The sequence below is a fragment of the Fundulus heteroclitus genome, chromosome 13, assembly GCF_011125445.2.
Source record: "Fundulus heteroclitus isolate FHET01 chromosome 13, MU-UCD_Fhet_4.1, whole genome shotgun sequence".
NCBI classification, from domain to species: domain Eukaryota; kingdom Metazoa; phylum Chordata; class Actinopteri; order Cyprinodontiformes; family Fundulidae; genus Fundulus; species Fundulus heteroclitus.
In genome coordinates, this window is record NC_046373.1 from 23,162,314 (window position 1) to 23,178,485 (window position 16,172).

The 16,172-nt window shown below is 38.0% G+C and overlaps 1 protein-coding gene across 3 annotated transcripts in view; it reads right to left on the reverse strand.

The window, feature by feature from the left end:
- The window catches only part of pogza (pogo transposable element derived with ZNF domain a), a 36,468-nt gene extending 22,836 nt beyond the window's left edge, over positions 1–13,632 (reverse strand). For 2 of the 3 annotated variants that reach the window (XM_036145447.1, XM_021324868.2), the window contains exons 1-10: positions 13,241–13,350; positions 9,740–9,877; positions 9,238–9,359; positions 9,061–9,121; positions 7,972–8,181; positions 7,698–7,880; positions 3,342–3,427; positions 3,092–3,247; positions 2,736–3,007; positions 1,496–1,653 (exon numbers count right to left, since the gene is read on the reverse strand). In XM_036145447.1, the coding sequence (XP_036001340.1) occupies positions 1,496–1,653; positions 2,736–3,007; positions 3,092–3,247; positions 3,342–3,427; positions 7,698–7,880; positions 7,972–8,181; positions 9,061–9,121; positions 9,238–9,359; positions 9,740–9,860 (1,369 nt within the window). In that variant the 5' untranslated portion in view covers positions 9,861–9,877; positions 13,241–13,350. Of the gene's footprint in view, positions 1–1,495; positions 1,654–2,735; positions 3,008–3,091; positions 3,248–3,341; positions 3,428–7,697; positions 7,881–7,971; positions 8,182–9,060; positions 9,122–9,237; positions 9,360–9,739; positions 9,878–13,240; positions 13,351–13,473 lie in introns of those variants that run through there. The other variant, XM_021324867.2, reaches the window with a different exon arrangement.
- Between the last annotated feature and the right edge of the window lie 2,540 nt (positions 13,633–16,172).

Sequence of the window (16,172 nt, forward strand, 5' to 3'; positions counted from 1 at the left end):
GACGGCATACTTTCCAGCCGATAGGTCGGACGAGGTTTAAGCTATGGGACATCAAGGAAGAGGCCCTTGTCGGTTTTACTACTGGCACAAACATATTCAAATCAATTGGTGGATGCTACTGCAGTGTTTTGGCCGCAGGAACCACAAACACGTAGATGAATAAGTGGACGGATGCATTTTTCTAGGAATAATCTAACAAATAACCCGAAATTCTCTGAACTGTTTGGTTCCCATGAGGAGGTTAAAAGTCAGTTTTCTCGCCTTTGTGGCCAAGTTTATGTTCAAAAAGAGACTTGGATTCAAATAACACATTCTAGCTGGATAATGAAAGGACACAATAATAAAAATGATAACCATGAGTTAAGCATATGAGTATAAGGCTTGAAAGGGCCTGCTAAAAGCTCCATGTAAAAAAAGCATAGCAAGCTTTGATAAACACAAATGTCCATTATAACTTTTAAAACTACTTCTGTTAGAATGAAATATCACAGATAACCTCCAAGGAATAAGGACAATTTATGATGTAATGTCTAAATTAATCTCCTATGCATGGAGGAAATAGAGGCTTTCTTTTACTCCAACTGTTTTTGCTAGCCTCAGCTGGCTAGGCCAGAGCTAACAGCTTGCTTAGCTCAGAGTTAAAAAGCACAACAAGCTTTGATTCAAACTTAGCAGTCTGAAAATACCCTGAACACGCACACACATATCGGGTTAAAAATTATGTTTGGCCGTCTCACGGCTGCTATCCAGACTCCATTCGGCATCTTTCTATTAGATCAGAGCTCCTTGGCTTTGATTCCATGCTGGTAAACCTCAAATCTCAATCCATCGTTGTTTTTCCTGAAAGGTTCGTGTGAGCGAGTGTGACACAGCTCATTTATAAACACGTTTTTACCTTTTGAAAACCAGAAAACAAACACAGCGTTTGTTTTCAATCATCACCTCAATCCTCACCCTCATACAGGTGATCAAAACATCGTTCCTGCAAGCCAGGCCAATAACGACCCTAACAACTCCTCGTTACAGAGGAGTGGACCAGTTTTGGTTCAATCTGCTGGTTTACAATGACTTTAACGACTTCCCATTACTAAGGGTCTAATTTGCATGTTATCTAAGCCGTTACAAGGCCTTTGTTGGGCAGTAGTATAACGCTTGGTACTCCACATTACTCCAGACTTTTTGAATTGAGAAAACTTTCTGGAGAGGAAGCGAAACATCTTCTACCTTCGGAAAACAAGTCCAGTTGTTTTGTTGTTTACTTTTTTTTGGAAAAACATAGCGTTGTGGATGAACGCTGTGTCAACAAGCAGAAGCCGGTTTTTCCAATGCCCAGGTATCCCACAATGCAGTGCAGTCGTTACGTCACCCTTTCCAGCCCCATACAACAGAAACACCACAGAAGACATTAAACTAAAATATGGAGAGATGTAAGAGCAATACAGCAGGGTGTGAAAACCCTGAAAAACCCAAAGTATTTATTTTTGTACCAACAGACCTGCGGACTCATACTGGCTGTGAACATCTTTCACGTGGCACTGCAAACTGAACGGAGACGGGAAGTGACGAAAACAGCTGGGACAGGTGGGCCCGGTGTCAATGTGTCCATCTTCCTGAGACAACATGGACACATGCTGCTGCATGTGATCCATCAACCTGCAACACACACATCAAACTCTGACAATTAGTGTTTTATTCAGGAGAACCGAGTCATCGCCACGTCACACGACTGATTAGATAGCTGACTCTGGACTTCGGGAGGTCTGGAAGAACCCTCCTCTCTGACCAGTAGGGCTGAACGATTTTGGAAAATAATCTAATTGCAAATTTTTTATCTTAATATTGCGATTTAATTTGATTTTTTTCCCCCAAGTTTAATTTATCATGTCTTTTTAAACATATACAAACAAGTCAATTTGTTTCATCGCCGTGCGGATTACTTGCTAAAAGACCCACAGCATCTAAACTCAGAGCAGAAATGATTGCGTTCAGCCTACGAAATTTTTCAACTAAAATCGCTATTTTGACTTTTCTCTGCATTAACCACAAGCAACAAAAATGGCGTCTAAATAAAGACATTTGTAAACAAGGACTATTTAAAACAAGAACTTTTAATGTGTCTATTAATCAGAATATTATTCAAGAGAACAAATTTTAATTGATTTGGACATCAATCCTTGTTGAACATAAAGTGCAACCAACGAGCAAGTCTATGTATTAAACTGATTGACCTGTACTTAATGCTATGTATGATTATATAAACTCTAAAACAAGTAATAAAGTTAGATTATCTCACTGCTGCAACTGTCTTTCCTTCCATGTGGAGGCAAACCCACTTTAAACATTTTACCGACACCTAATGGACACGTCTGATTCCCTAATTGTTACATAGCCAAAAATTGCAGACCTCTGTGATTTGGAAATTGCGTTTTTTTTTTAATATCGCGATTATATTGAAAATGCGATCAATTGTGCAGCCCTACTGACCAGTGCAAGCCCCTGAGGAGAAATCAGAAAACAAATTGACAGCCGTGTAACGACGGACGGGCGGATGGAAGGAGAATGGGTGGAAAACGGATGCAAAACTTTCCGGCCTGCGTGAAAACGTCAGTATCAATATCAAGACATTATCTATTCAAAGAGAAGAATACACGTCCAACTGTGAGACATGGGATTTCCTCCCTGTGCTACAACCACCTTCATGCCATCATCTCTTGTGACGTGCATTTGAATCTCACTTGATGTTGGTGCTGAACACCGCGGAGCAGTGGATGCAGTGGAACTCGTACTTCCCCTCCAGCTCGCTGCTTTTATCGCCACTGTTTCCAGGGGCACGGCCATAAAAGAAATCCTCCACCATTATCACCAGTTTGCTAGGAGGGTAGTCGGTTGGTAGCAACATGCTCGGCCGCGAGGGGCTGAGGGGGGGCGACGAAGGGCTGCTGATGTCGTCCGACTGGACGTCATCAGAATGTCTGCGGATCCTCCGGGGAGGAGTGATGACTTTAACCTTAAGGAGACAAAACAATAACAAACTACATTTCCAGAAATTAAAAAGGTATTTAAATAAGTTTGAGTGAAAGTGTAAACTCACATGAGAGACAGCCGGTTGAATCCGGGGCGGTTTGTTGAAAATCGGATGTTCTCTGCTGAGATTAAAGGCCTTCCTCAGCAGCCTGGCCCTTCTGCGGCGTTTGATCTTCTGTTTTCTCAGATTTACCAGAGAGTCGGCGATGACTGGGCAGCACATCTGGAGAAGCAGGAGGAGGGACGTTATTTGTTAGGATAAAAAAAAAAACTAAAAAAAACGTACATGTCTGTAATGGCTTTACTGCGGGACTTACACACATGAAGCCTCGTAGCTCTGTGATGAGTTTGTACTGAGATTTACAGATCTGGCAGTCGGGAGGAGTAGCAACACCAATCTCACCTGAAAGAAAAAAAAACAACTATAAAACAAATATAAAACCACTGGGTCTCAAAGGGAGGCGCCATATCAACAGCAGCATTAACAATACATCTAATAACGCTGCATATTAACAGACAACAGCTTCACACAACAATATTTATTGACCGTTGTTGGCAGAGAACAGATCAGCTCTTTTTAAAAAGCACATTTTTATCCACCACAACAACACCATGACACCTGAAAGACCGCAAATCGCTTTTTGACTCTAGTCTCGAGTCTTTGGAAAAAAACCCTGAGCTGTTAAACGAATGCTTCCCACGAGTCGCGCATGTTTAAGACAGTTTGTCCTGCTTCCTGCAGTTTGAGATTTAAGAAGCCTAGCGCTAGTTCCAGAGTTTTTACACAAGTCTGCCCCCTCTGGCAACAAGTTGAAATGACACCAGTGTTTTGCACATGCATGGGAGGGGGGAAAAAATCATCTGCCAGACTGCACAGGTCCTTTGTTTAGAGAAATAATGCCTTCTGAGGTATGAGTGTCCCCCCACCTTTTTGAAACTAAGAGCTATTTCTTACTAGTGTTGCACCGATACCAGTATGGGACAGGGCCCTGATCCAGCACTAAAATGGTGGTATCGGTATCAGCGAGTACCAACAAATAGGCACCGATACCATTTTGATGTTTGTATGTCACTTGAATGCAGCCTTCTCTCTCCCGACTAGTATTATACATGTTATATAAGTTCATGAAAGTTGCACTATTTTGGCATTTTAGAGCCAAAACTCAGGGTTTAAAAGAGATTATTCAATTATTAATGTCATTTTACTGTCTTACTGTTGCACTACTTTTTATACATGTTATAATTTCACGAATGTTGCACTATTTTGGCCTTTGAGAGCCAAAAGTTTATTCAACTATTGTCACCCATTCCAGGTAGGCAATAAAAAGTTCTACTACCCTAAGTAGTATGTAGTTCTTCATATATACACATGGTATCGGGGTCAAAAAAAATGGCATCAGCGCAACACTATTTCTTACCACTGTGGCCATGACAGCATTATTATCTGAATTCCACATCTTCCTGCACTAAATCCCAGTCTTCCAACCACATTGCTATAAAAGACTTGGTATCACCTTATTTTGCTCTGACTGACGAGCTCAAAACTAATTTCCCATCGTTAGGCAAAGCAAATCAAACTGGTCAGCACTTTCTAACCAATCAAAAGTCGAACCCACCAGACAGGGAAGACACGGCCATTAGGAAGCGGTGGCATTGGTCATGTTTCCTTTATTATTTTGAAATATCGTACGAGCAAAGGTTGATGGAAATGTGCATCCAATATGGATGTAGCTTTCCTCTTGAAAAAGAACTGCTGAGAACCATGATGAGGATGCTGTAAATTTGAGTCTGGCTTGCATTTAGAGAGATTTGTGAGGTTGTTAAATAAATCTCACTGCTCTCATCTCTGCAACAACATATTTCTAACAATATAAAGATTGATATAAATACACATTTAAAAGCAGGAGAGATACTTCAGTGAATAACCCAACTGCATCAATGAAATCACTCAGAAACAGTAACTACTTCTGGTGTCTCTAAACACAAGTGAGTCTTTCTCCAAGAGTTACTTATTCCCACGTCTACGTGGACTTTGTTAATATTAATAAACTCCGGCTCATCAGAATTACTTACCTGCGGCTCTCTGTGACCCTGTCTGACTGTCCCTGCCTGTCTTCATCCAGCTCTGCTCTCTGCTAACCCGCCTAAGAACACCATGATGAAACAATCCCATCACCACTTCAGCTCCATTTTTGGTAAGACTGTATCAAATTGCCTTTCATAATACAGAGTCTCACTTCTTGGGAGTTTCACTGCAATGAAAAATAATCGGATGTTTTTTTTTTAACACTGCAGGTTACTTACAGGGTTGGCCAGAAGCAGCCCGTATCACCTGAATTAAAGCTGATTTACGCCAAACAGGACTTTATTGGGAAAAGCTGCCAGAGACTCGGTTTGTCATGTCTTCACTTATATAAAATACTATGCACAAAATATTATCATGGCAGCTACTTTACAACTGCCAAAAAAATAAATAAAACTTGGAGAGCAGGTAAATAAGTACTGTAAATGAAACCTCAAAGCAGCAGCGTCTTTTTCTATAGAAACTCTCAGGTTTCAATTCACTATTTTAAAAAGCTGTAGCTTGAAAGTTGTGGGAGATAAAAGTTTAATGTAAATGATAAAAATGTTCTTTAGGATCCAAAGTTTGTAATGGGAGTAAATTGACTCATCAAATTTGTGTGGTTTTGGTGTTTTTCACTCCTTTTCTGCCTCTTTCTGTGTTCATATGCTCTGCTTTTCCCTTTGTTTTTATTAAACCTCAATCTAACCTGATAAAAGACGCAATGGGATCAAGACCTCTTTCACAAGAGCCAAGAAAGACGTCAGCACACGTCATAGTGGACAAGACAGACAATAACCAAACAGTCATTAAAATATATACATTGCGAGCAATAAGCCGAATAAAATGCAGTCAAATGGAGACGCTCCTCTGAGTTTCAGCAATGTTCAGTCGCTGGCAATAAGCTGCCCCTCCCTGCCGTTTCAAACTCTTCTCAGAAACGTCCCCTTTTTAAAACTCGTTGCTTAGAGAAATAAAATGTATAGACCTGTGTATTACCATCAACAAAAAAGCTAGAATCTGTCAAAAACTTAGCCAGTTTGGCTAGCTAGTGAGCCAGGCAAACAATAAGCCTAACGACTCTTTATTGTGAGGCGGACCAGTTTCAGGTGAATCAACAGGAAAATCCGAGCTCTAATGAGGCCTTTCTACACACTACTCCAGACATTTTGAATTGAGAAAGCTTCCTGGATGGGAAGCGAAACGTATTCAGTTTCAGAATAGAAGTTTTATTTTGTAACCTTTTTTTTTTTTTGGATTGATCATGACCTGGACGACTGAGAATCCTCACCAAAAGCTCCAAAAGGTTTTAGATTGGGGAGTTTGTAGTCTTCCAGCAGACTATAAACATGTAGCCAGAGCTACTGTGAAAGGATATTCATGCATTTATGCATTTGGCCCAGTCAAAGTCCAGACCAAAACGTAATTAATTATCTGTGGCAAGATTTAAACAAAAGAGCATCCAATCTTTCAATCTCTAGATGTCCTAATCTGGTAGGGATGCACCCTGAAAGACTTCCAACGGTAACCAGAACTAGAGATGGTTTTATGCCACACTTTTGGATGTTTATTTGCTAAAAAAATAAATAAAACTAATACTATACCATTACCTTTCATTTTCCCCACATTTGCGTGAAATTAGCCAGTGCCAGGAATATATTAACAATACGTAGGGAGAGACGGACCAGTTGCATTAGGGCGGTGGTGCCCAAACTTTTCGGCTCATGGGCCAAAATTGTCAAGTAAAAAAAGCACTCGACGGCCAAATAAATGAATTCAAAAAGACAACATAGCCAAACAATTGCAACATTTTTTGACTTGCTCTAAAAAAATCTGCTCATTTTATTTGAATAAATATATTCCTATCAGAGTTCAGTGCACCAAAGTCTGCATTTGAGTAAAAGTCGCTGGGTAGATGTAGTCCTATTTGAAATTTAAAGTGAATGTGTGGTTATTATAGGGCTGGACGATAATTCAATAACAATATATATCGATCGATAGACGTGTGGCGCGATAGGAAAAAAACGGGTCGATAAAAACAGCCTAAATTAATCTAAATAGGCTATTTTATTTATTTATTTGGTATATTTATTTTGGTCATTTTACTGGTCACTTTAGTTTATTCTTTGTCAGTATTTAATAACATAACTCAGGTCTCTTAAGTTATTTTTCTTTAAAAAAATTCTGTTATGGTTAAAAAAGTTGGTTAAATAAAGATTTAATTGGAATTCTGTGTTTGTGTTCTTTATTACAATTAAATCATTAAGCAATATCATAAAATGTCCAGGCAGAGCTGCACATAAAATATGGTTTTAAATATTTTCAATAATTATCGATATCGATTCAATATGCATTTTTTTTTTTATCGATAAGCTTTTTTTCTATATCGTCCAGCCCTAGGTTATTAGAAGACAATTTCTTGTGTTGTACGCGACATTTAACAGTAGGATTTTAACTTGTCTGTAGTAATTATAAATAATAAAGTGTAGGTTGGTCAAATCTTTCTTGAAATGCAATTCTGGGGCCGGACAAAGTCAGCACAGGGGCCACAAATGGCCCCCGAGCCGCACTTTGGACACCTCTGCATTAAGGTATACAACATAAATCTAACCTTTTCGTAGCAGTTTGTCAGGCGCTGCGATTCTGCTCGGACAGGGTCTGGTCCTCCCTTTCTTGGGTTTTGGGCTTGTGGCTCCAGGAGAGGGGGGAGTTTTGTCACACTTCTGGAAACTGGAGTTAAGGTTCACGCTGTGGTCGTTCAGAACCTTCTTTGCTGCCTCACCAGAAACAACGCCTGGACCAGAAAAAGACGAGCAGGAAGAGTCGGGTTTAAATCGAACAACAATCGGGTGTTTGTGGATATGAGGCTGGTTGCGGGACAGTACCTGTGATAATGGGGATGGGTTCGGGTCCAGGTGGAACAACAACCGGAGGAGGAGGAGCCATGGAGGAGCTGGCTGTCAGCGAGGCTGTGGTGGTGATGTAGCGAGTACCTAAGGGACTGTGGAGGGTCAGGGTGACGGGGATCTGGATTTTGGTGAAGCCACTGGCTGAGCCTTCAGGATGAGAATGCAGCCTCAGCTCTGCACCGCCACCTGCAGGACAGACGCAGAACACTTTGGATGAAAGGTGGAGCTGAACTAGGGCTGGGTGATATGGATTAAAAAATAAATCTCTGATTTTATCATACCAAATCCGATTAATCGATTTTTTCCTCCTTTTTGTTTCATAAAAAGAAATTATTTTAAAACTTTGCTTTTATGTCAAGCATTTCGTCAGGGAGTTGACCTGAATTCAAAGTGCAACTAAAAACAAGCTGTGAAACATGCTTGTAAAACAAGATGGCAGCCGTGCCATTATAAACAATGAAAATATAACAAAACATTTGCTGCTAGTTGTATTACACATTGAGCTAAGAACAGGCTTCACTGCACTTGTGAACTTAAAACTAAGTTAAACAAAAAGTAAATAAGTAAATGAAGTACCTCGTATAATGGTAAAAAAAAGTTTCCATTTAACAATATTTTGACAATATATTTGCCTAAATATATATTCAGCATCACATGCTGTTCTCTTGATGGAAACCCAATGAGTGTATTGGCAAAATAAAATCCAGATTTTCCAAAAATGAAATCTTAAAGAATTGTAAATTCTAATTAATCGATTAAATCGATTTATCGCCCAGCCCTAAGCTGAACTGCACCTTTAATTCCTAAGCTACTAACTCGTGGCAACAGAAGATGGACTAACCAAAATGTGCTTTCTGAGGATGAATTACAATTTTAATACCATGTTTCTAAATTGAAAAGTCATTGATGTACCAAAAACTGTTTTGCCAGGTCAAGAAAACCAGTGTGAAGGATCTGGGAACCACATCTACATTTATCAAACATACAGCTGATATCTTAAATCTATGCAGACAAGAACCTGCTATGCTTTCCTAAGAATACCCAATCAGAAAGTCTGGGACTGACCTCCAGGCAGAAGTTGGATTGGTTGGCCATTGACCGTGAAGCCCAAAGGGGATCCTGCAAGCTGAAAACAATAACTCTGTTGTTACAACTTGGAACTGAACATAATTTATTATCTATAGATTTTAAACTGCAAACGTAGAACTCATCAATGACTTAAGTATGCAGAGATCTCATTACCTTCACGGTCTTGCTGGAGGCGGAGGCTGTGGTCGTGGGTTGGGCAGGGATGGGAACGATCCTGACTGGTTCTGGGCTCGTTTCCCCCTTATGGTTTTTCATACTGACGGAAGTACATGTTTCTGCAAAAGCACACAATGTAGGTTTTAATCTGACACTCCAGAAATACTAATTTTGGTAAAAAACCAGACCAGATTTATGGTAAGTAGAAAAACATTGACTTTCCTATAACTGTTCAAACAGGGGTTGTTTTATATTTAGCACCAGAAATTAACCTGAGGGTTAAGGACGACCTTAAGCAGAGGTGGTTATAATGCCAGTAAAGAGAAATCAGAGCTGCTGGAGTCGTACATTTACCAGATTAGCTTTGATCCGTCAAATCCCCTGCAGTACATTCAAGAGAAACGGGTCGTGGGCAACAGAAAAAAAACAAAAAAAAAGACAAACGCTCCTACAGTCCTACAACTTTGGTCTCAACAAAAACTATTCTCTGAACTCTTACCTTGATCCATTCTCTCGTCCTTTTCGTTCGGTTTCACTGGCGTGGCAGAGAGCTTTTCTCCCTGCTCCTCAAACTCCATCAGCCGGTCGGCAACAACTCCTGCTGCAGTTCTCACCTCCATCACCTTCCACCCCTCACCTGCAAGAAAAACATCCAGAACATTCACTATATATTTAAAAAGGTAAAAAATAAAAACAATGCAGCTGTGTAAAGTCCTGTAATATCAGAAAGCTGAAATACACTACGGGCAAAAAAAATAAATAAAAAAAAGACAAAATATAACAGGATTCTTTCATGCTTTATTTTTTTTAATTAAAGCAGGAGCGACCAAATCCTATCCTTGAAGCCAGTCGGTCCCCCTGCACGTTTTAGACGTTTCTTTAATTAAACACCCGATACTAATTAATGGGTTATTTGCTGGCTCCTGCAGAACTTTCTGATGGTTTGTGTCTAAAAAACTAAAAATAATCAAGCGCCGTTCATTGGAGGTCCAAAGTGCCCATCTCTGATTTAAAGTTCTGTCAAAAACGTTGCATTAGCAGTTTTGAGTTTCTCTTTTTTGCTTCTCTTTTAAGAGCACAAACAGTAAACACTAAACGTCTAAACTTATTGCACAGCTGATACTATCAGCGACTAAAACAAAAGGACTAATAAGGACACTAAATTAGCATCCCCGTGCCAAAATTAAGACGTCATCTCAAATCGCAACCATTGCTGCTGTACCAGCTTATACAACACAACAATCATAAAGGATTGATCTGACGCAATATTCTATTGCACTGTTGTATTTCAGGTAACATGTATTAGAATTCTACTTATAAATATTATACATAGCTGAATTAACTTTTTACTGCCTCCAGCCTAATATGTAAAATGTTTAAGCTCATGAATTCAGGAGAATTTAGGATAAAAGGAATGAGGAAAATATGACATACCAGCAACTTAAGCAGCATCACAATATTAAACAATACAGCATCTGCATCTCATCCTTACATTGTGAAGGCTCAATTAAGACTTATTTGTTTTGTATCACAAATAAAGAGCCTTTTATTTAGGAAGTGCCCAAACTGACTGACCCAGAAGAATCCAGGTGTCAGCAATGATAACGGCTTTACAGATGACCTACATTGTAATAAAAGTAGAATTGCATGTTTTATCCCCTTAAGATCATGAAAATCCAGCTACCGCTTTTTTTTTTTTCTTTAAACGTGACATAAATCTCAATCAGAAACCACAATATTTTTCATACCCCTATATGTAAATAAAAAAAGTATGTTGCTGGAAAAAAAAACTTTTTTCAAATTGCCAAACCTTTATAAAAGAGGTATATTTATGCAGCTGTGAGATCTATTCAGATAAACAGTGCGATTGGACTGGATTTACCCAAGCATATGAAATATCCAAATGTTTTCTCTCTTTTATTTTTAAAAAATTAGTAACACAGACCCAAATCACTGATTGGTGTGTATTACCAAGCAATGGAAACTATTTAGTGCTGCAACTACATATAAAAATAAAGAAGTCTATGTTGACTAGATTGTTATCATTTAATAGTGAATGTTGTCTATATGAACGGTGGTTTAATGAATCAAAAGCGAAGCTGTAAAACTACGGTGTTAAATCGGTTTGGTTGAACCTCCCCCCTTGTGCACCTAGGGGAAAAGAAATTGGGCATAAAATTAAACCAGAAAAAAAACACAACTTCAGACAATCAAATAAACCACCATCCCATCTCAGACTGTTTAAGCACAAGCTGCATTTTATGTAAATACTACATGCTACATTTGTCCTTGTGCAGATTTTTCTTCCAAGGACGTTTTTTTCTATTAGCTTTTTCTCATTTTTCTGGGCTGGTTTACGATCCATAATCTGATCAGCCTCCATCTAAACACTTGTTCTGATTAACTCATAAACATTACAGCACATCATGCATGTGGAGAGAGTCAGAGAGTTTCCCCTTTGAATAAAGCTTGGGTCAAGTAAGCGCACGTCACGACCGGATTATAAATATAAACATATAAACTGTACATTTCAACCTGATCAGAGAATGTTGCGCATGTAAAGCTATTGTCATTAACCATCTAACAAGCTAACAGCCGTATTAGATGCTGTTGGGGTTTTCTCACTTTCAAACGGAAGAAACCAGCCCTACTTAGGACCTGATTTTGATTTAGAGCTATTATTTGAATTCTGTTGCTCCCACAGCAGAACACTGCTAGATAACAAATGATGAATTCTTTCTAGCTCTAGGCTACATTTATCCAATCCCATGTTGTACCCAGCTGTAGTAATTTAGTCACAATTTACTTCAGTTTTATACCAATGTGTTTACCATTTGTCTTTCTCTTGTATTTTGACTGATTACGGGATAAACATGTACACAAAACCTCAAATGTGACTTATATTTTTACCTATTTCTTTTTCTGGAGATTTTATGTATAGTACTTCACCTAATTCACCTTCCAATCCCATTTGGAAGGACGAAGAAATATTTTTTTGTCATTGCAATTTTTACATTTCAATGAAATTTAACCCTTAGGGAGCAGTGGGCAGCTTTACAGCACCCGGAGACAAATCTGGGGGTTAAGGGTCTCGCTGCAGGACTCATATTAGCAGGCTGCAGGGTTCAAACCGGGTATTTACAGCCTTCTCAGAACGCAAGCGCACTGCTCTAACCCCTAGGTCACCATCCCTTCATTTGGGCTAGAAGCCTCTAACAATAAAAGATTTCAAACTCAGATAATATCAGAACGGCTTTAAGCAAATACACGTTAGTAGAAATTACTCACTGGAGATTGTTTGCCCCATCTCAAAGCAGCTTTCTATATAAGTTGCCAAAATATGGAAAGCCAGTGACTGTTTTAAACCTGTTTTATTTAGATATAGATGATGGAAATGACTAAGAGATGTTATTAGTCAGCAATAAAAATCTGCATATTATTGCAGCTGCACAGATCTTTTGTCTTAAATCAACACAAAAACTATAAAACATGATATCCTAATCTTAAATACATGTACAAACAGTGAGGACAGAACGAACAAGAGAAAAACAGCAGGAAAACAATCAGTTTATAAATTATTCATCTACTAAATCGGCAAATGTAATTATTTTCGCTGCTTTGCACAACATGCAACGAGCTGTCAACTATAAACCACAAAACTGTATTTCACACCTGTCATATGCACGATACTAAGGGGTGTTAGCACCGTGCTACAGATGCAAATACTGTTGTTAATGAGTTAGATTTGTAACTTTTATCGGCTCAATTTTGCAAACTCGGTTTAAATTGCATCTATTACCTAATACTGTTTAAAACTACGGTCACAGAGATGTGGAGTTTTTACCTATCAAGTCGCCTTCTGGCTCTTTAAGACTTAGCTTTCGAATTAGCAACACATGCTAACCGACTAATGTACCGTTCAAAAACAGCCCAGATATATTAACCCTACATAACGGCCATAAAGCATGCTAAATGCTAAAGTTAACGACTTTACACTTACTTTCGGGCTAATAATCCTGGCGTGTGGTTATGAAAACCACCGCTAATGCTGTGTTTCACAACAGAGACGAAGGGCTCTCCCTGCATGCACGATCTTGCCCCCACCGCAGCCCCCTCCTTCCTGAGCCAGTTCGGGGTTGAGCTAACAAAGCTAACAACTAGCCGAGCAGCTAACTCTGACTTCATAAACTCTGTGTGATAAACGTTTGACAAGTATAAATCGCGTACACTTACCTTCTCTTCGCTTTTGATATTGTGACTAAATATTTATTCCATTAAAATTCAAGCCAATAAACGTCTGTATTTTTTAAAATAATTAAGACTGAATGTCTTACCTACACAAAATTTCTACTGTTAGCAGCTAGCACATACAACACGTTTTTGAGGCTTGCTTGCGTTGTGAAAGCGTTGCAGTATCCCTCCGCCGTCTGTGTTTATGCTGCTATTTGTCTTCATAGGTCGGCACTATGTTAAGACAGGGCGGAGGGATATGTGTTTGTGGGCATCAAGAAACCTTTCGACTAGTATTAATTTGTTGAAAATGTATTTTTAAAGACCTCATTCTCTCTCTCTGCCATATTTTCATTGACGTAAAGCACATACTAAACAAGAAGCTTTGGCTCAAATCTTTCATTTAGTACTATGTGTGTGAAGGTTTCACGCATGCTAACATAGATTAGCTTGCACATTCCAATAAAATCATATCAAATGAAGTGATGCAGCCAACGATTCACTTATTGCGTTAAATGTGACTCTTAGAACGCGACTAAACAATATAAACAACAATAAAGCAGGTTAATGTTGAACCATTTATGGATTTCGTAAGAGAAAGTTTAAATACTTGGCATGGTAACAGGGATTATAGCATGAACATCATTGTCCCAAGGGCATAACCAATGAACTAAGATATCCAGTTATTTCATGGTTGTATTAGATTTTTGGGGGAAATTCGGAATGTAACTAAAGCTTTATAAAAAAATAAATGCACCAAAGTTTAGCAGTTTATGCTGTTTAGTGATAGAAAGCTTTGTGGTGCCCGTGCAAACAGGGATTAGCATGCATGCACCACCTTTCTGTAACAAATACTACTTTCAGTGATTCTTTATCTGCATTATATGTAATTCCCCAGCCTAACTGCCAGAACATAGCAAAGCTGTTTAAAAAATAAAATAGATCAAAATTTAACAGCTTTTGGTTTCAGCATGAAATAGGTTTGTGTATATTTGCATGCAAATAGAGATTACAATGGACCTTCAATTCATAAAATCATAACGAATGAATAATATATAGCAAATAACAACATCCAGTTGTTCTTAATTTTGTTATTTGTGGTTTTCAGAGTGCATCCGGGCTGTTTAAACAATAAGAACATGTAATAGGACTTAATAAAATATCATCCACTAACCTACTGGTCCAAGCAATAAAAACACTGCTCTCTTCAGTATGATTAAGAGACGTGGAATTTTTAACTTCCTTTATTAATGTTAATATTAAATATATTGGTCAAGTGAACATCAAAACACCACTACATTATACAGCAGCTATGTGCAAAATTGCACTTGTTTCATTTTCCGAGCAACTGCTGAAAAAGACTTGCTAATTTGTGAAAAAACAAAAAAATGGATAGGTCAGTTTAAAAGGAATTCCCTGCAATAAAAATGCTCTTATACAATTAGTGCGAATACTTTTGGTTGCTTTGAAACAAAACACTTACCATCTTATTTGGTTGAATTTTGGAGATGTGGGATTTCCAGATATGGGTGAAGTCCCCATGCCACAAAGTAACTTCTGTTACATTATTGCATAATTTTAAAACACAAACAGATATTGTGTTTATGCAAAAAAGAAATGTAACAAAAATTATGAGCTGCTTCCTGTTCATTATTCGCGTTGTAAAATATCTTGACTAACATTTTAATCCAATGTGGTTAAATGTAGTAGAAATGACTAGAATGCAGTTAGTTTTTCATATAAATCCACAGCTGGTGTAAACAATGCATAAATATATCTTGTGCCCAATTTCATTCGTACTCATAAGTTAAATTTTCTAAGTACCTTGTTGGAAATACAGCAAAAATATCCCTTAAAGTTGGTATTTGAATTAGACAAATCAGCGACTCCTATTCAACTTCATGTTAAGATTTTACATTGCTACTGTACATGAATAAATAGCTTATACGCACTTGTGTCATTTTTTTTATCTCACTACACCAATGACACATATACTACAGGTAAAATCTTGATTTGTTAACATGTTACTTTAATGTTTTAATTTTAAAGCATAACATTTAGACATATGTTGCTGTGGGATTGTAATGCTAATAGCAGTTTACTGGACATGCGTTTGACATAATTCCCAGACCTTATCTCTGACTTCAGAGAAAATCTTAATGCAGGATTATTCTCAATGTTTTGAGTATAATTAATGAAAATAATTAGTTTGATTTAACATTAGAAAGTTTGAACACGGGACCGCTGCACAATACTGCTTCAAACTTGTATTTGTTATCCTTTTGCAGTCATTATCATCTTTTCAATTATCACCTCAAAAAGAAAAATAAGTAACATGAAAAAGTACCTAATTAGGAAAGAAAATGACCAACCATTTGTGCCAGTTCATGAGATTTATACATATAAATACAGCTTCTGACATTTCTATACAACAGAACTACCTAACATGTAGCAATTTTAAATTTGTCTAATAATAGTGGAAAATTGCATAAAAATGTAATTTTGCTCCTATTTTTGTGCCTTGTAAATCCAAATGCAATGTCCCTTCCACTCACAGCCAAAGGGTCATACATTTTGCTTAAAATAAAGCAATGAATGTCTTCACATTCAGATAAGATCACAAGTTTTTGTATTTTCTAAAAGGTAAAGCGTCAACATACATTTTGGGTTATAAAATTAAAAGATGACATTTGTGAATCATA